This window comes from Idiotropiscis lumnitzeri, chromosome 1 (assembly GCF_059441095.1).
Source record: "Idiotropiscis lumnitzeri isolate Australia: NSW breed Sydney's pygmy pipehorse chromosome 1, RoL_Ilum_1.0, whole genome shotgun sequence".
Taxonomy (NCBI): Eukaryota; Metazoa; Chordata; class Actinopteri; order Syngnathiformes; family Syngnathidae; genus Idiotropiscis; species Idiotropiscis lumnitzeri.
Genome location: NC_142391.1, coordinates 45,238,673 through 45,258,752, shown reverse-complemented (window position 1 = coordinate 45,258,752; position 20,080 = coordinate 45,238,673). Strand labels below are relative to the sequence as shown.

General features: G+C 42.3%; 1 protein-coding gene across 17 annotated transcripts in view; it reads left to right on the top strand.

Moving 5' to 3' along the window:
- The window catches only part of pdzd2 (PDZ domain containing 2), a 144,678-nt gene that overhangs the window by 78,041 nt on the left and 46,557 nt on the right, over positions 1 to 20,080 (top strand). For all 17 annotated transcript variants that reach the window (XR_015844661.1, XR_015844663.1, XR_015844662.1 and 14 more), the window contains exons 5-8: positions 4,243 to 4,388; positions 6,859 to 6,991; positions 10,932 to 10,985; positions 19,508 to 19,607. Coding sequence is in view for 14 of the 17 variants with exons in the window: in XM_088302936.1 (XP_088159062.1) it covers positions 4,243 to 4,388; positions 6,859 to 6,991; positions 10,932 to 10,985; positions 19,508 to 19,607 (433 nt within the window). In the remaining 3 variants the exon portion in view is untranslated. The remainder of the gene's footprint in view (positions 1 to 4,242; positions 4,389 to 6,858; positions 6,992 to 10,931; positions 10,986 to 19,507; positions 19,608 to 20,080) is intronic.

Here is a 20,080-nt window from a genome sequence, read left to right as displayed (position 1 = left end):
CCATTGTGGGACTAATAAAGGGAATATTATTAATGGACATGGCTCGGTAGAATTGTGTCTTGGATGAGTGATATTTAAAATAATTTATTTCCTTGAGAAATATCTTCACTTGAAAATGACCATCAGCACTTAAAAAGAATCCTGCATTTATTTAAAATATGTACAAACAGAACACGAACTGTCTAGAGCGCTGCTTTGATTTATTTTGCATTTATTTTATTCAAGTGCAGAACATTCTCGTGTTTTAGTTTGAATTTATGTAACACAAATGTTTGGAGTAAATGGGTCATATTTTCGTATACCTACTGTTGCTGACTATTCTTAGTCTGTTTAATATAACTTCATCAAATCTCTTCTAACAAGTCATACAAAAATAAATGAAACCATGTAACATTCCTGATGATAGGCCGCAAAATATCAGTACAGACGCTCCCCAACTTACGAACGAGTTACGTTCCGAACGATCGTTCGTAAGGTGAATTAGTTCGTAAGTTGCTTGAGTTCAATATTTTGTATTATAATTTATGTTTAAGGCCTATATAAGTTTATTGAAGGTTTATATACGTATGTTTAAGACTTGTATAAGTAACCTGTATTGGTTTGTACTGAAAATAACATTTAATAAAATGGAGAGAATACATACAGTACTGTACTACGTATGTTAGAGAGAGAGACACACACACACAATATGTACAAGTACGTAATAAGATAAATAAAATGAAGTTTAACTTACTTTTGGAAGATGCTTAAGGAGATGACAGAGTAAGAGGAGGATTTTATATCATGAGAGGGTCTTCGTTATCGCGGGAATGGGCTTCAAAAGTTACTTCCTCCTCCGTTACGTCAATGTAGGAAGAAGTTGGGGGTCGAGGAGAAGAAGATGAGGGTTGGTGAGTATCTTCCTTGGAGGATTTACTAGAAACTGGCCGAAAGAAGCGATCTAACGACAATTGCGCAGTTTTCTTCTTTTTTTCATCAGGAAGGTGGATACTGGGTGAGCACTCACAGCGCCAAGCGTCTGTATTAGCGGCGGAAAGAAGCACTACACGGAAAAAGGCGCGCAATACAAAATCTAACTAACAGCATCTCTTTCCGAACATTTTTTTACATACACGCAGACATGTTCGGATGTACCGTTGTTCGTAACTTGAATGTTCGTAAGTAGGGGAGCGACTGTATCTATATATCTACAGCATTGTCTTTCATGATTCACAATTAACCCTCAATTTAACATGTAATTATCCACACCGCTTATCTTGTAGAGCAGGTATCACCAAATGGCGGACCGCGGTCCGGATACGGGGGATGGTTCAGACCGGACCCATGACCAATCTATGATGATTTTATTTTCAGGGCGCATTCGCAAACTTTGGCGCTGCAATTGTAGTTAATACGGAAAAGGCGTCACTGATTTGAGCCAATCAAATCTTTTGTTTACGATCCACTGCCAATTGCGCAACAGACCGGAAGAGAGTGCTGCTGACAGTATGCCTTGCTAAAAAGTTAGCAAGGTCGATGCGTGTTGTTTTCAATGAATAGACGGAGAAATTTAGTTTCGTTCTGGCTGCAGCCGATTCTAAACCAGTGTGCATCATATGCTCCGAAACCGTCGCAACATTGCGAAGCGCCACTACGGAACAAAGCACCGCCCTCTTTTGCAAAGTTATCCGCTGAAGTTTGAGGTGAGCGCACGCAAAAACATCGAACTTCGAGTGCAGTATAACAGATGTTTACATTTTCGTTTACAGCCCAGCGGCATGCAAACGAATGTTCACTAAAAGTATCGTGGATTTTGGGGAAACATAAAAAAACATTCAGTGATGGGGAAGTTGCGAAGGAGTGCTTAAATGCTGTTGCACAAACATTATTTAAAGGAAAACACAAAGCCCAGATGTGTGAAATAATCTACCAAATCCCAATGGCCCTGACTCCTTTCCAACCCAGATTTAAGTTACTGGCAGGGCAGTCACAAACAAATTTTTCTCATTAAGAGAAGTTAAAAAAAATATTCAAAAAAAAAGGTGGTGTCAAAGCTAATTTTGAATTAGTTTTTCATGAGGACAGCCATTTTTATTCATTGTGTACTGAACATGTTGACCTCTTTTACTTGGATAATTAGGCTTTCCGTTTTTTTTAGGCTGATAACCCTTTGATTTGAGAAAAAAAAGGCAAAAGATGCTTAGCACTTAATATGTTTCCGCAGGAGATATTTTACTATTTTTTCCGGAAGTGGCACCCTAAAGTTCCTGGAGCCACATTTTCTTGAACGTGAAATAAACGCCTTATATTTGTTTGACTGGCAAAGGTGTTTAATGGGAACATTGCTAAATATTTCGTATATAAGTGTGCTCTGTTGAAAATGACTAAATATTGAAACGAGATAAAAATTTGAACATAGAACTTTGGTTCGGACCTTTTAATTGGAAGAAATCTTCGTCGTGGACCTCTGTGACTTTTATAATAATAATAATAATAATAATGCCTTTATTAGTCCCACAATGGGGAAATTCGAGATTCAAACCCAGGCCTCCTGGGGAGACTGGGTCCTGAACGCGGCGCCTTAGACCACTCGGCCATCCTGGCAGCCACGAGATTCGAACCCAGGCCTCCTGGGGAGACTGGGTCCGGAACGCGGCGCCTTAGACCACTCGGCCATCCTAATTTAATACCTCTGCTGTAGAGGGTCATGGGAGGGTCCTGTTCAAATTAAGTCCGTTCTGCTGCTGCTGTGAATTATGAACGCTTGGCGCAGTGCATTAAAGTAGCGGCGAAAGAAATCACTTCCGGGTCAACGAGCGACAGGGCGACGCTTTTTTTTAATCAGTACTGCGTGACAGGGTGACGCTTTTTTTTTAATCAGTACTGCGTCACAGGGCGACACTTTTTTTAAACCAGTACTGCGTGAACTAGGGGCACAAACAGCTTTGACAAGCTCAAACTCGCGTTGTCTTAGATCGCCTTTTTCGGTCCCAAAACCATGCAAAAAACATGTTCCCCAGGGGGGGACGCCCCACTATTTGAGAATCACTGCACTCCACCATCAGTGCCTCAATTTGTTTGTCCAGCATATTTCGATATTTTAATTGTATCTTGACCCTGTTGGGTTGCATAAAATAACTGAATCAGTTAAACCAGTCATTTTTTCATCTTTTCCTTTACTTTGCTATGAAAATTTACATTATACTTAAAGAGAAATTCCAGTATAATTTGAACCCACAGTCCAACTCAATACGAGTCTGATGACCGGCCTGTCATGAAAGGCATCAAACTCATTCTACCCTAATCAGTTTGTATTTAAAAAAATAAATAAATAAAGAGCTTTTCATGCAGCTTGTGGTGTCATGACCCGTGTCGGTCATGGCAGGGTTTTGTTATTGTTATTGTCACGTCCCATGCCATGCTTTTGTGTTGTTTATTTGTTTTGTCAGCTGAGTGGGGCGTTTCCCCTCAGCACTCGTTCTTCACCAGCCACGCACCTGTTCCCCGTTACCGTCACACACCTGATCCCCATCTGCTCACTTAATCAATGGACTATTTAACCACGCCTTGCCGACAGCTCAGCGTCGGAACATTACTCCACACCAGGACTGTCACTGCTGCCCCCTGATCGCGTTCTGGCTCCCGCTGCTCCATTGAGGACTGTCACGGACGCTCCCCGATCTTGTTCTTGCTATCGTTCACGTGCCTGTCCCTCCGTGTTTGTCACTCTCCTTGTTCCTCGTTCTTGACCCAGTGTAGTCACGTTTTAGTTTGCCCTTTGTTATTTTTTGCACCCTGCCACGTTGTTTGTCTTCGTGTGATTCAGTTAATAAACTCCCTTTAAGCCACCCTTTTCCCTGCTTCCTCGCACCTTGGGTCCTTCCCCACCTCGCCGACCGGCGACCTTGACATGTGGTGTGTTCATGGAAACCCAAACATCCGAGCATTATATAATGTCAATCGCCTTAACTGGTGAACTTCCTTTTATGAGACTTTCTATATTCAGACCTAAAAAAACAACCACATCTCATCAATAACATGAATTCAAACTTTTTGACTGCCTGTAATTATCTACAATGTTTCATTTGTACTTGTGACCATCATGGTCGTCATCGCAAAAATACTCGTTTCATGAGACATCTCTGAACAGAGGTTTCAATGCTCATTTAGGATTCCATTATTTCAGAAGAATCAGATGTGCTGTGTAAGACAAGAATCTGTATTAACATGATCTGTGTTTTTTTTTTTTCTCCTTTCTTTAAGCCAAGGGAGGGTTGCCACATCTGGAAAATGCACCTTGTGAAAGGTCAAGAGGGCTTGGGCATACAGATAACTGGTGGCCGTGGTTCCAAGCGTTCTCCGCATGGTATTAACATAGCTCATATTGAGGAAGGAGGAACTATTCACAGGTTTGGTTTTCTACTGCCTTGTCTCGAGTGTGTTTTCTTGGTCATGATTTTTGTAGCTGGATTTTTTTTAACCTTTTTTATTTTACTATCCAAAGGACATTTAAATATATAAGTCTGAAATCAAAATAGGATAGAATAGAATGGAATTCAAATTCATTATCATTGCACACAACGCAAGCAGAGCGCAACAAAATGCAATTTGGATCCATCTAGATGTGCTTTGGCAATATAAATGTAAGTAAGCAAGTATAAGTATGTCAAGTTCGCCAATGTGACATTTCATAAACACAGGACGCTCAAAATTTTGCTTGCAAGAAGAACGAAGAGAAAGACTGAATCGAAAGCTTGTCTCTTTGCGTTCTGATCATATCTCTCCGTTGCCTCCCTTTTATTAATTTCCTGAAGTCCCTGAACATGGGTGTCTTCAACCCAAACGGGTGGGGTTATCTAAGCAAGCAGCTGAAGACACGTGAAGTTGTTTTTCTATGTGTGTGCATGCCTTTTAAAGATTACTTTATACATCTGATCAAAAATGTGTCAAAGCATTACTCAGCAGAAACATCTCAGTCTCGTCACAACCTCTTAACTTCAAAACATTGCACTACCACACACCGATAAGAGAGGTGGAGGCCATCATTTTGCTTTTTTCTTTAACATTTTTATTGCGGTGTTTTTCATAAAGCCCAATTATAAAAGCAGAAGCAAGTTTCTTCATTGCAAAGCAAGAACATTTCACATAGATAGTTATTGCAATCTATCAATATCATTGCTCTAGTTTTGAACTACATGAATATCCTAGCAATAAAGCAAATGTGTGACTCTTTCAAGGTTTTGCAGATGTACACAGTAAGAGGATGATAAAAATGAATATCTATTGTTATGAATATACAGGATATGAAGCTTGTATGTGATATGTGTATAATATGATGTAATTATACATGTGATTGTAATATGGGGCTATAATAGTATAAATATAAGTCTAGGTATAGGACGGATAACAGGTTATAACAGGCTATAGCCATAGGTGCAAATATTTACAACAAGCTGTTGAACCATAATTATGGTTTATGGTACGGTTGACTTCACAGTATATTCCCCTTGGATGACAGAGCTTCTCACCTTATCTTTAAGGCAGAGCCTGGACACCAGAGGAAACCCATTTTGGCCTCTTATAGCCAAGATCTTATTCTTTCTGTCAGGACCCACAGCTTGTAATCGTAGGTGAGGGTAGTAATGTAGATCGTCTGGTATACCGTCACAGAGACAGTCTGCATCACTGCAGACGCTGCACCAATCTGCCTGTCGATCTTCCCCCCCATCCTAACCTCACTTGTGAACCAGACCCCACTTGGGGCCGTACCTCATCCCCGTTCCAATGAAAGTTGAATATTGCAGCATCAAAAAGCCAACAGTACCACATCATCTGCAAAGAGCTGAGTTGTAATACTGATAATACCGAAGGGGATGCCTCGGCTACGCTTAGAAATTTTGTCTATAAAAGTGATGACCAGAATCTGTGACAAACAAAAACAAATTGGAAACAAATAAGACTTACTTAAAATGCCGACTAATACCTGACACCGGTCCTACGGAAATCGAACTGCCCGTATTAGGGCATCTAATACCCCATACTTTCTGGGAACCATCCACATGATCCCAGGGTACATGGTTGAACGCCTTCTCTAAATCCACAAAGCACATGTAGTCTGGTTGAGCGAACTCCCATGCACCCTCAAGTACCGTGTGTATAGCTGTGTATAGGATGTATAGCTGATCCACTGTTCCATGGCCAGGATGAAAACCACACTGTTGCTCTTGATTCTGCAATTCAACTTCTTGATGGACCCTCCTGTTCAGCACCCCTGAATAGACCTTACTAGGGAGGCTGAGGAGTGTGTTGGAACACCCCCTCCCGCTTTTTAAAAAGGAGAACCACTCCAGTCTACCAATCAAGAGGCATTGTCCCTAATGTCCATGCAATGTTGTAAAAGCATGTTAACCAGGACAGCCCCACAACATCCAGACCCTTTAAACAACAAAAGTTAATTTAAGACCATTTCTTATGGGTGGATTTGCCTTAACTGGTGTTATTTTATCATATATTGAAATTATTATTGTTTTAGTTAAATTGATATTGTTGGGCAATAACTGAACTTGCACATTGCTATTTTGCATTTGTTTCTGCTTGATGTTCAGACTCTTGTTTAAAAAAATCAAAAGTTGCTCCCAGTTACTCAGTATTTGAGTAGTTGATCTACAGAATGCTTGTCTTCTCACTCAAGTAATTATTTGGATGACTTTTTTTGTCACAGTCATATTTACGGTCTTCTTAAGTAACTGCACTCTTCCTATTACGCTATCCATAACTGCTACTGACAATAATAACTAAAATCTGATGGAACTATAGGTTATTTTGTGTCATATGTAATATCTATGTCTCCATGCATTTCCACTGGTGTTTGTATTACAGGGATGGCCGTCTTCAGCCTGGTGATGAGTTGCTGATGATTAATGGTCAGTCACTAGTGGGTCTTACGCATGAAGAGGCTGTTTCTATTCTTCGCTCTTCGGCTGGTCTAGTCCAGCTCGTCGTTGCCAGCAGGGTAACTTTTATTTATTGCCTGAACATTGAACATTTATTTCCTAGTCTTTCCTCTCTGTCATTTAATGAGTTTTGTTACTGTCAAATCCAATTGCACAAACCAAAAGGAGCTACAACATGAAAAATGCTTCTCCTCTTTTTATTTGTCTCTATGCTCTGGATAGCGTTGGTAATTTTGACATGCTCACTGTGCAAACATGTCATTATTCTCAAGTAAGTTCTTTGGGGTCACATCAAGAGACTTGCTGTGTTTACCGTTTACGATAATGGGTAGATGAGCAGTTTTGTATTTTATGAAATGAGCACCAGGTTAGGCTAAATAATGAGATTACACAGATATTTATTTACAATGCAGTATTCATTGCACATCAAATTAACCGACTTGACTGTTCTACCAAATTACTGAAAACGAATAACAGCATACAGTATTTTGAACAATGAGCAAAAGAGCCACATTTGCTGGCTTTAGCAATAGAACTACCGGGGCCGTCATTTTGATGTGGCTCAATCTTTGATGTTTTTTATGATGTTGTGCTCACATGGATTATCAGATCAGATAAAAAAAATCAGAAATCCCTTTATTGTCATTATATAGTGTGCAACGAGATTAGAGAGCTCCCCTCTCCAGTGCAATACAACAATAATTTAATTAAATATATAAATTAGATTAATGAAAGAATAAATAATGAAATCGGAAATAAACACGAAATTGGATAAACAAAAACACATTATGTCGCTGTTCTGCAAGGTAAGGGTGGTTGTGTGTGTTTGTGAGAGTTCAGCATGGAGATGGCTCTCAGAAAGAAACAGTTTTTTAGTCAACTAGTCTTTGATTTGATGCACCTGCAGCGCAACTGGTCGAACAGATGTGAGTTCGGGTGAGTATTGTCTTTGATGATATTGCGAGCTCTGCTGAGGCACCGGGTGCTGTAGACGTCCGACGGGGAGGGGAGAGGGCAGACAATAATCCTCTGCGCTGTTTTAACCGTCCTCTGGAGCCTCACTCTGTCTGCCTCAGTGCAGCCGCTGTACCAGGTGGGGACACAGTACGTCAGCAGGCTCTCGATGGACGAATGCTAGAAGTCCAGCAGCAGCTTCTTGTCCAGGTTGAATTTCCTGAGGACCCTCAGGAAGTGCAGATGCTGGTGGACCTTCTTAATCACTGCCGTGGTGTTGCATGCCCAGGAGAGGTCATCGGAGAGCTGTACTCATGTAACTTGAATGTGTGGACCCTCTCCACACACACGCCTATGTTGTAGAGGGGGATTGGCACAGTCTTGTTCTTCCTGAAGTCAATGACGATTTCCTTCGTTTTTGCAATGTTGAGCAGTAGTCTGTTGCCCTCACACCAAGCCGTTAGTCTCTGGACCTCCTCCCTGTAAGCTGTCTCGTCACCTTTTGAGATCAGACCGACCACTATTGTATCGTCAGCAAATTTGACGATGGTGTTGTTTCCATGGGCCGGGCTGCAGTCATAGGTGTAGAGGGCGTACAGGAGAGGGCTCAGCACGCATCCTTGAGGGGAACCGGTGCTCAGCGTTCAGGTGGAGGATATGTAGGGGCCGAGCAACACAGTCTGTGGTCTGTTGGTCAGAAAGTCCTTACTCCAGATGCGTGTGAGGGCAGGGAGACCGAGAATGTCCAATTTGGTGATGAGGATTTCTGGGATGATTGTGTTGAATGCCGAGTTGTAGTCCACAAAGAGCATCCTGGCATGACTCTGCTGTTGTTCCAGATGGCCCAGCCAACATGCAGAGCAGTGTCGATGGCGTCCTCAGTGGATCTGTTTGCTCGGTATGCAAACTGGTTGGGGTCCAATGTGGGAGGAAGGCAGTCTCGGATGTGCTGGAGAACGAGTCTCTCAAAGCACTTCATGATGACTTGTGTGAGAGCAACAGGACGGTTGTCATTCAGGTGGACTGTGGGTGACTTTTTGTGGACAGGAATAATGGTTGAGGTTTTCAAGCAGGAGGGGATGGCTGCTTGAGCCAGGGAGCGGTTGAAGATCCTGCAAAAAACATGTGATAGTTGGTGGGCACATGCTCTGAGGACTTTGCCTGGTATTCAATTGGGTCCAGTAGCTTTCCTGGGTTCCCTGCCATGAGCGCACGCCTCACATCGTGTTCCTCTATGGTGAGTGAGGGGGAATTGAGGCATGCAGTGTGGGAGTTTGACGGTTGGGGTGAGTCTAAGCGAGCAAAGAAGCAGTTTAGCTCCTCCGCCAGCGCCGCACTCGGGTCTACTGATGTTCCTGGCCTTTTGACCTCTCTCTCTGTCTCTCTCTCTCTCTCTCTTCTCGCTTGCTTGCTCTGTCTCTCTCACTCTCTCTCTCTCTCTTTCTCTCTCATTCTCTCTCTCTTTCTCTCTCTCTCTCTTTCTCCCTCTCTCTCTTAATGTAAAAGTTTTGCACTAATGGAATGCCAAATAGCAACCAGCGGCCACATTGATTATTGGGAAAGGTTGCGTGTCACCATAGTCTAGAAGTAAAAAAGTATATAGTAGAAGAGGCATTACATTTGCTTGAAAATATTGATGAGGGTGTGTCTGAGGATGAGGGGTCGCTGGATGGATTAATTGGCTGACAGTGAGTCAGAGAAAACAGTTTCCCCACCCTGCTATACACCCCATTCGAATGATTCGTGACGTCACGCTCCGCTTGACCATCACCCATGGTTGCAACATTTTGGAACGTTACGTTTGCGAGCGGTCCTTTTTTGCTGATGGTGGACATAAAAATGTAGAAAATGAAGTCTTTGTTGCAAAAATGATGCCGCACATCTCTGAATGTGTCTCAGTAAGGGAACAGCAAAAGGCCCATTGATTGGCATTAAATACTCATTAAGTTTTGTTTGTTTTTATTTTTGGGGATGTGTGAAATTAACATTTTGTTGTTTTTACTCCATCCATCCTTTATCGGAACCGCTCTCCTCACCAGAGTCGTGGGGGGTGCTGGAGCCTATCCCAGCACTCTTCGGGCAGGAGGCGGGGTATATCCTGAATTGGTTGCCAGCCTATCGTAGGGCACACATAGACGAACAACCATCCTCGCTCACACTCATACCTAAGGGCAATTTAGAGTGTCCAATCAACCTGCCATGCAGGTTTCCTGTGAGTTAAATATGTCACTAGTGCGGTTTCCATCCAAATGTTTCACATTTTTCACGCAAATACATTGAAAATGCGCAAAATGAAAATGCGACTTCCCCTTCTCCATTTATTATTTTTGCAAATATTGAGAGGATATGACGTCATGTCTTCTGCAAGAAGACACTCGGCTAACTTTTAAATGAAGTGATCGTGGCTTGCTTATTGAGCTTTTGTGGTTTGGAAGAACTCTGGTCACAATTGTGTCACGATTCACCACTTACCAAGCCGTAATGAAAAGGAGACCACAAAGAAGATTGTTAAGGAAATAAGGAGACCACGGCGTCATTTTCTATCGGTATGGGAACATAGCCGCATTTCTGCGTTAATGTTTGCTTCTTTTATTATATACAGAAATAAAAAAATAATATACATAATAATAATTTCAATTTCTCATCATCCGCCATTTCTTGTGACTATGCAGCGTGGTGTCTGCTCCTGTTATCATTTCTTCACTACACATGCTTCCATAGCTAAAATTAAGATTTTCCTTATATCCATATGATGAAACCACCCCCCCCTTTAAGCGTGAAAAATCTCAGACGAAGTTTAACAAATTACTAACATTTCCATTCATGTTTATTTATGGAATTCTTGAATGTTCCATTCAAAATAGGTGGATAGAAACCCACTTACTGGGATATTTGGGGGTTAATCCTCATTAGACTAGCTGAATAGCAACACTTTGCATTTGAATCCTTGCGCTACTGATCTGGTGGGGCATAAACTATTGGCCCTTATGCACAGTCCCACTGATATCCTACATGAATTAAAATCTCTTTTTTTTTACCACGCAGGAAGAATCTGATGAAGGATTCCATCACCACCCATCCACCAGTTTACCAGATCTGGTCAGTATCTCCGACTCACTTTGGCAGATTTATGCTGGATGTAACAAAACTGATTCTGAATTTTTTGCTCCCAAGTGGTACAAATTGGACATGGTACTACGGTTGATCATTTGTAACCTTTACTATCCATCCATTCATCTTCTGTACCGCTTCTCCTCACTAGGGTCGCAGGGGGTGCTGGAGCCTATCCCAGCTATCTTCGGGCAGTAGGCGGGGGACACCCTGAACTGGTTGCCAGCCAATTGCAGGGCACACAGAGACGAACAACCATCCGCACTCACACTCATACCTAGGGGCAATTTAGAGTGTTCAATCGGCCTGCCATGCATGTTTTTGGAATGTGGGAGGAAACCGGAGTACCCGGAGGAAACCCACGCAGGCATGGGGACAACATGCAAACTCCACACAGGACGGCTGGAGCCGGGATTGATCCCACGCCCGATGCTGTCTCTCACTGTGAGGCCATCGTGCTAACCAGTCGGCCACCATGCCGCTCTAACCTTTAATAATACCAATTACCGTATTTTCGCACCCAAAAGACGCGCCGTGTCAAAGGGCGCAACACCTGTTGAGGGCGCTATTTCTGTCTTTGTAACATATACTGGACGCACCGCCTGACAAGACGATAGCAAAGCTGCTGTTAGCATAGCATGAACCTGGCAGAGCTGCCCACACTGACACAGCCGATAGCAGCCTACTATGCCCCAATAACATGAGCAATCACCCCATTGTTGCAGCAGACGCCAAGTCTCTATTGACAATAGCTGACATTGACAATGGCTCAGGCCAATATTAGGTGCATTGGCAATAGCCTACAAAGCAACGTCAGGGGAGGGACTTGGCTGCTTACTACACTCCTTAGAGTCACGGTTTCAAAAAAAAATAAAAAACTCATCATACAAGCAAACAATGAAACATAGAAATAAGATTAACACAAACATATATCTCTCATGCCATCAATATACCCAAAAAAAATGAAAATAACACAAAAGCCACTCAGCCTTAGCTAATTCAAGCAATGCATTCTGGGAGCAGAGACCCACAATCCCATAGCTGTTTAGAGAGATTTGCATGGCTGTTTAAAGAGATGTGCTGTTATGCTTTGGACTTTTTGTCTGTTGTCTAAACCTGGGACGTTTCTTGCTTGCAATAACATAAATGATAAGACAGACTAAAACATTGTGGACAGCTGCCCTTTGTCCAGCTTTTTCCAACACCATCACCCAAACATTATAGTCAGAAAGTGTATTTGTCACGGTCGATTGTAAGCATGAACAACTCACTCTTTGCCCAGCAGGGTGTGCTAACATGCACTTCCAACAGCTCGTTGATGACAAGGGCTGATGGACGTGAGTGGTACTTTGTCCATTTAATGGACGCATCGACTGACAGGGCGCTTTGTTTGTTAAGGAGAATTTTTGTGACTTTAAAGTGCGCCTTATGACTGCGAAAATACGGTAATTTTGTTTTGCTGCAAAGTCCAATTCATCACTTTTACAAACTGCTTGAATGTATGAATATCATGCTTTTCTTGAATGAGCCACACACTAAAAATGTGGGTCGCGCGCGCGCGAAAAATATTGTCAAAATCATCTCCAATATTCTATTGCCCTCTTTTTGAATTGCTTGGATGAGTGCTCTCTCCCATGTTTAAAAGGAATAAACACACATTTGTGTAATTAACACTTTGTTTTTAAACTGTCAGGGCCTCGTAGCATGTAAAAAAATCTGCACGTACCCACACCAGTTTGGCATTTCCTCCTAATGCTGGTCACCAGCCTGGTTACAATTGGCTGCAGGATGGCATCCCATTCCTTGAACTGGAGTTGTTGACTTTCAACCAGCAATCACCTTGTAACAGGCACACAACTAGGCAGTCAGTCAAGTCAATGTCGACAAGAGGACCTTGCATATTGCAAGCGATTTTGGCACATTAGGCGAGCGTTTCCCACACAGTTAGCTGTGTTGCTCATTCCACATATAAATAATGCTTGCAAGTTGCTAAGGTGACAAATCAGCCTTTAAATACAGTTGCATCGTTGAATCTTTGCTTTTAGAGCTGGGCAGTCCATCCCAGGGGTGTAATGGTCCGACCCGCCGGGCCGGCCAGACGCCCATTTTTAAAAAGGGTGCAATTAAACAAAGGCCGGAGGTTGATTTTAGTCCAGCCCACAAATCGGCCACTGTGCATGTGATGAACCAACTCGCGAAATGGGCAAATGACAAAAATTAACTCAGAACGTATGAAAAGTGCTACTACCACCTGTTTGTGTATGAAGAGATGTGAGACAGCAGTGTGCGTTCAAGCGGGCCTGTATTTCGGGGTAGGGTCATTACCAAAATTCCTCTAACACCAACAGTGCGTACTTACTTGCATTGGGCACGTTCATGGAGAAGAAGAAATAAGGAGACGAATAATAAGAAGTAGACCATAATAAGCGGATTTGAATAGTAGGTTAGCCAGCTAATGATGTTTAAATAAACCCCTGCCGTTAGCATCTCTCCCATGGCGGCGTCATGCACGGAACGTTTTTTTTTTTTTTAAATGGTGTGAATGGGGCCAACTCCAAATAAAATACTTCGACAAGTTGTCAACATTTGGAGTTGTCATTCAGGCTAACATTGGTAGCAGAGGATGGTTAGCAACTACAGAGTTCCGCCACCGTTTGAAGAAGGAAAACCCTACGAAAGCTGGAAAAATGAAGTCGGAATTTGGACAAGAGTCACCGACTTGGAAAAAAAGAAGCAAGCCCTCGCGGTGGCTTTGGCGCTATCAGGTAGGGCGCGAGAAACAGCGATGGAAATTCCAGTAGACGACTTAAACCAAGACACGGGAATGAACACTTTATTTGCCAAACTTGATAGGCTATTCCTTAAAGAAGAAAAAGACAGAATATACGAAGCCTACTCCAATTTTGATCGCATTATGAAAGACGTGAATGTGTCCATGGCGGACTATATCATCGAATTTGAACAGCACTATTCACGAATGTGGAAATACAACATGGAACTACCCGATTCTGTTTTAGCGTTTAAGCTGCTGGACACAGCGTGCTTGGAGATGACAGACCGGCAGCTGGCTTTAACAGCATGCAGCGACTTAACATTTGCTAATATGAAGTCGGCGCTGAAAAGGATATTTGGCGCAAATGCGAGTGCTGCGGCGGATGCCATCCGCCAGGAAACTGTGTATGCTACGGAGCAGCAACGGAAAAAGGGCAGAGCCTGGCAAAAGAGCACTCGGCAGAAAACTCCACAGAATGGTACTAATCCCCTTGACAAGTTTGGACGGCGATCAAAATGTGCAGTGTGTCAAAGCACGTATCACTGGGCTAAAGACTGCCCACACAGAAGTGAGAGTGTCGCAATAACTGAGGATCGTCAAACGGAAGTTGAAGAGTGTAATGTTACACTGCTAACCAAGGAATCACCTACAGATGCAGAAATATTCATGACAGAATGTTTTGGCTCAGCTATAATAGATACTGCTTGTACCAGAACAGTATGTGGACAAAAGTGGCTTGAGCACTACAGCTCGGTATTGGGAAAGAAAAGTGCCAATACTATGAAAAAGACTGAAAAACAAAGTCACAGACCATTTAAGTTTGGAGACGGAAAAGTGGTCTACTCTGTGAAAAGTGTGAAGATACCTGCTAAAATTGGGCACACAAAGTGTAATATACAAACTGAAGTTGTACCAGTTGACATCCCCCTGCTTTTGAGTAAGTCATCACTAAAAAGAGCAAGAACAGTTTTGGACATGGAGCGTGACAACGTAGTGATGTTCGACCAACCTGTCAAACTGGATTTTTCTAGCTCTGGACATTACTGTGTAAGCATTGTGGACACTGATGGAAAATGTAATGCCAACATGGAGCATGTGCCAGCTACTGAGGAAGAAATACTGACAATAACAGATGTAATGACAACCGATGAGAAGATGAAAGTTTTAGAGAAACTTCACAATTTGGACATGCCTCTGCTGACAAGCTACAAAGACTTTTGAACAGCTCTGGGAACAAGGATTCTGGATGTGCCAACCTGCTACTGAATGTAGTAAGTCGATGTGAAGTATGTCAAAAATATAGTAGGGTTAAACCAAAACCAGCTGTTGGCTTACCGCTTCCGTCAATGTATAATGAAACAGTTGCTGTAGATTTGCACGAGCTGGAACCGGGAGTATGGTACCTACATATTATTGACTAGTTCACTCGTTTTAGTGCAGGGAGTGTTCTGACTACAAAGAAGTCTTCTGAGATCGTCAAACATTTTATTCATGATTGGATAAGTGTTCATGGCCCCCCTAAAAAGCTGTTCAGTGACAATGGTGGGGAGTTTAATAATGAAGAAGTCAGAGACATGGCTGAGAATTTTAACATGGAAGTAAAAACAACAGCCGCCTATAGTCCTTGGAGTAATGGGCTATTAGAACGACACAATCGAACCCTTACTGAAATTATAATGAAAGTGAAGACAAGCACTGGATGCAACTGGAGCACTGCTATGGATTGGGCTTTGATGGCAAAGAACTGCATGGCCAGTGTCCATGGCTACAGCCCACATCAGCTGGTGTTCGGACAGAATCCCAACCTACCTTCTGTGTTGATTGACAAAGCACCAGCTCTAGAAGGCATCACAAAAAGTGAATGGGTCGCGAAGCATATTTCAGCTCTGCATGCAGCAAGAAAGGCTTTTACTGAAGCAGAATCTTCTGAGAGAATTCGTAGAGCACTAAAGAAACAGCTGCGTCACACAGATGAGAAGTATGAACTAGGTGACAAGGTTTACTACAAACGCGTCGACTGTCAAGAATGGAAAGGGCCAGGAGTGGTCATTGGACAGGATGGTGCAGTTGTTTTTGTTCGACATGGAGGCACCTGTGTTAGAGTTCATCAACTCAGACTGAAAAAGGTTGCTCAGGAATATGATGATGATGTTTCTCAGATTACCTGTGAGAAACAGACCAATAATAAGCAACGGTGTACCGTTGATGCAGCAGAGGAGTTGGAAGGCGAGCCACATGCCGAGTACATGGAGAATGACCCATTGCCTGCTCTTGTGAACACAAGGGCTGAAGGACAAGAGCATGAGAGAAATATCCAGTTAAAGACTGGTCAGATTGTAACATTCAAAAACCCGGAAACCAGCATTCAACAAACAGCAAAGGTTTTGGGACGTGCAGGAAAAGCGACTGGAAAATATAAAAATTGGTACAATTTTGAGCTGCTTGGGCCTGCGGGAGTGGCTGGAATCAACAAATCATTAGATGTTTCACAATTAGAGGATTTTCAAATCCAGGTGGATCAAGATGTGACGGACTATAGAAGCGAGGACATATTTGTGACAAATGATATCTTATTTGACAAAGCCAAAACAAGCGAAATACAGAATTGGAGAAAAAATTATGTGTTTGAGGAAGTTGAGGACAAGGGACAAAAATACATATCCACACGATGGGTATGCACTCTGAAAGAGACAGTGACTGGATTAGTACCAAAAGCAAGGCTTGTTGCAAGAGGTTTTGAGGAGCTGCAAGTTGCTGAGTTAAAAAAGACCCGCCAACCTGTGCCTCAGAGTCGCTGAGGCTTCTTGTCGCTGTGATTTGTCAAAGACAGTGGACACTTCATTCGATGGACATAAAGTCGATGGACATAAAGTCAAGGCATGGAACTGTCTCGCATCATTTTTGTCAAACCTCCTCCTGAAGCCAACTGCGGAGGGGCGCTTTGGAAATTGAAAAAGTGTGTGTATGGTTTAGCAGATGCCTCTCTGTATTGGTATAACAGAGTGAAGGACATAATGATTGATGCAGGAGGTACAGTATCCAAAGTTGACCCTGCAGTTTTCTACTGGCTGGACAATGAGAAAAACGTCACGGGTGTGCTTGCATGTCACGTTGATGATTTCATTTGGGGTGGTTCTCAATTGTTTGAAATGACTGTCATGGCACATCTCAAAGTTAAATTTAGTTTGGTCGTGAAGATCATGATAATTTTTCATTTGTGGGTGTGGATTTTGTTACTTCTGACAAAGGGATAAAGATACACCAGGCTACATATATTGACCATTTACAGCCAATACATCTCACCATCGCGTGCAGCTGAGCATACTTCACCTGTCACTGAAGAGGAAAGAGATCAGTTAAGATAAAAAATAGGGCAACTTTTGTGGGTTGCAAGACAGAGCAGACCTGATGCCATGTTTGATGCCAGTAATCTAGCTTCTAATCTCAAATGTGCTACCATACAGACAATTATTGAAGCAAACAAAGTTGTATCTAAACTCAAGACCAAGTCAGTTGAGTTGAAATTTCAACCCCTTGGGAAAGAGGATAGCCTACAGTTTGTTGCATTCACTGATGCATCTTTTGCAAATCTATCTGATGGGGGTACTCAAGGTGGGCACTTTGTTGTTTTGATGGGTGAAAATGGACAGTTTTCTCCCATTTGCTGGCAGTCAAAGAAAATTAAGAGAATTGTCAGAAGTACACTAGCAGGTGAGACACTAGCTATGTCTGAGGGAATTGACAATGCCATTTTTCTGTCAACTTTATTTTCTGAACTGTATGCTGGTAGTCCTGATCGACCTGTGCCAATAATCTGTGTTACCGATAATCACTCACTTATGGATGCTTTGAAATCTACTAAGCTTGTTGCTGAAAAAAGATTGCGTTTGGAAATCAGTTCTATTAAGGAGCTGATCCAAGCCAAAAGGGTTAAACAGGTGCTATGGTTAGACACTAAAGATCAACTGGCAGACTGTCTAACTAAAAGGGGAGCATCTCCAGCCTTGTTGCTCAAGGCTGTTGGAGAATTAAATAATCTAGCCAACATACTGTTTAAACAGTTAGTTAAAAAAAAGGGAAAATACACATTCTCGTTATATGTAATTGAATGTGTTGTTTAATGTTTTGCTGTTAAATTGAGCAATTGTATGTTTTTTTTTAAGAGACTGAGATTGTTGTCATATTTTTGTGTTATAACCTTCACATGCCACACAGCTAGGGGGCAGTGTTACTTGGGGAAGATGGAGAGGGCACGGGTTGGGGGAAAGAAGGAGGTGTCTTTGCTGTGGAGGAGGTGGTAGCCGTTGCAAATAAAGTACTTCGACAAGTTGTTAACATTTGGAGTTGTCATTCATGCTAACACAACAATTTTTCTGAGTAAGGCTGTAGGACCGAGGCCTGAACCGTTTCCAGATAGCAGCCGGAGGGCAGGGGACTCCAATCTCGTTGTACACTGAGTATCATGACAATAAAGGGCATTCTGATTCTGCTTCTGCTTCTGACTGACCAGCAAAAGGGGTCAAGTGCCCAGCTCTATTTGCTTTGTATTGTGAGCCAAATTTAAAATGTATTTACGAGCAGGCTTCAGCTATGTGAAGTGAAAAAAGTTGTTGCTGATTCACCTTCAGCTTTTTAGTGAACGGGATAAACGGTCAAATACACAATGACACCACTCGCAAGAAGCTATACGTAGTGAACCTTAAATTCACAGCCCGACGCTCATTGAGAATAACTGGCCATGTTCCTGATGTTACTCAGTTGCCCACAAAGAGCGCACAGCTCAGCACGCAGTTGTTGTGACCTGTCCCAACATAAAATATTTGTAATTGCGCTTTATGAAACCAATATATTTATTTACCTTCTTGTTGATTATGTTTGTATACAATAGTGTTTTCTTCTTGATTAAAGACTCAACCCAAATTTATAATATTTCAATTAATCTCAGGGGGACTACCAAATTGATATACAAGCTAAATGCTGGTGTCCATGAACACTGGCCGTTGCTAGAGGGAGGTCACCGGGAACAACATAAATCCTGGCATCCGCGGTCACCATTGGAGCCAACACACCCCCAGAAGTTGATCAGTTGACAGCTCCACTCCTCTCTTCACTTAAGTGTCCAAGAAATGTCACCCTAAGTCCAATGACAAACAGGGCTACAAAGTCGATCATCGAATTGCGGCTGAGTGTTTCCTGGTGCCAATTGCACATACTTTTTATTCACCTTTACGTGTGAACATGTTTTTTTATGGACAATATGTGACGAACACAAAAGTCCAAACAAGCACCACTCTGGTTTAAGATCAGGGGACCATTCCTCCCAATCATGCCCTTCAGAGTCTCAATGCCATTGCCCACATAAGCACTGAGGCAGAATATGTTGTTCCTAGCGGGGTGCACTCCAATACCCTCTCCAAGGACTTCAAAAAGTTATTGGCTTGAATTCAGTAGCTCGGCAGTTTCTGAAGTTTGCATGCACTTGAGTACGGTGGCCTTTGTCAAAACATGTTTGGAGAAGCACATAGAATATATTTCACCCAAACAGACAAATCATACCTAAGGTTACCTATCGTGCATGTTTTTTAAATCGGGGAATCAAGATGCTGTGCCAGTGCAAGCACCGGGTAAACATGCAAATGCTGCACAGCAGGGTCTGAGCAGAAACTCAAACCCACAGCCTCTCTACTCAGGATGCCGTCATTTTATTTTCACCAGATCCATTATTTTTTGCTTACAGTTGACAAACCTGGACAAACTAGAGGACACATGTCAGAGAGAGGCAGTCCAAGGATCTTGCTGCATTCCCGCACCTGTAAAGCATTCCAGTCAATCCCAGGGTTAGTAATACAGTGAACACCCGAACATAGAGAAGTTCCACAAGTAAATATGTGTATATACATACGTGGGATTGAATGTCTGGATTCTAAAAATTAAAGGATTTAATATTGCTGCTGTCACACCTGACATTCATTAGTAAGGAAGTAAATAAATAGTACTGTGCAAAGGTATTTTCCTTGTTTCAATAGAATAACACAAATACTTTGTAGTTGCTCGCATCTAAGTGTATTTTTGGTTGTATGTTTCATTGTAGCATTCTAATACTTAAAAGGTGTTTGGCAAAATGTTATGTTACACACTTTTTGTTCCCGTCACTTTAAATTGATTAAAACCATTACCCTTCGGTTACAGTTAGACAAAGAACCATCATTGTAGAGCGCTCATATACTGTAAGATGTTTGAACATAAGTAATTACTTATGAGGTATGTCTGCTACTTAAACATCAATTTACTGTTTATTTGTGTGCTAACA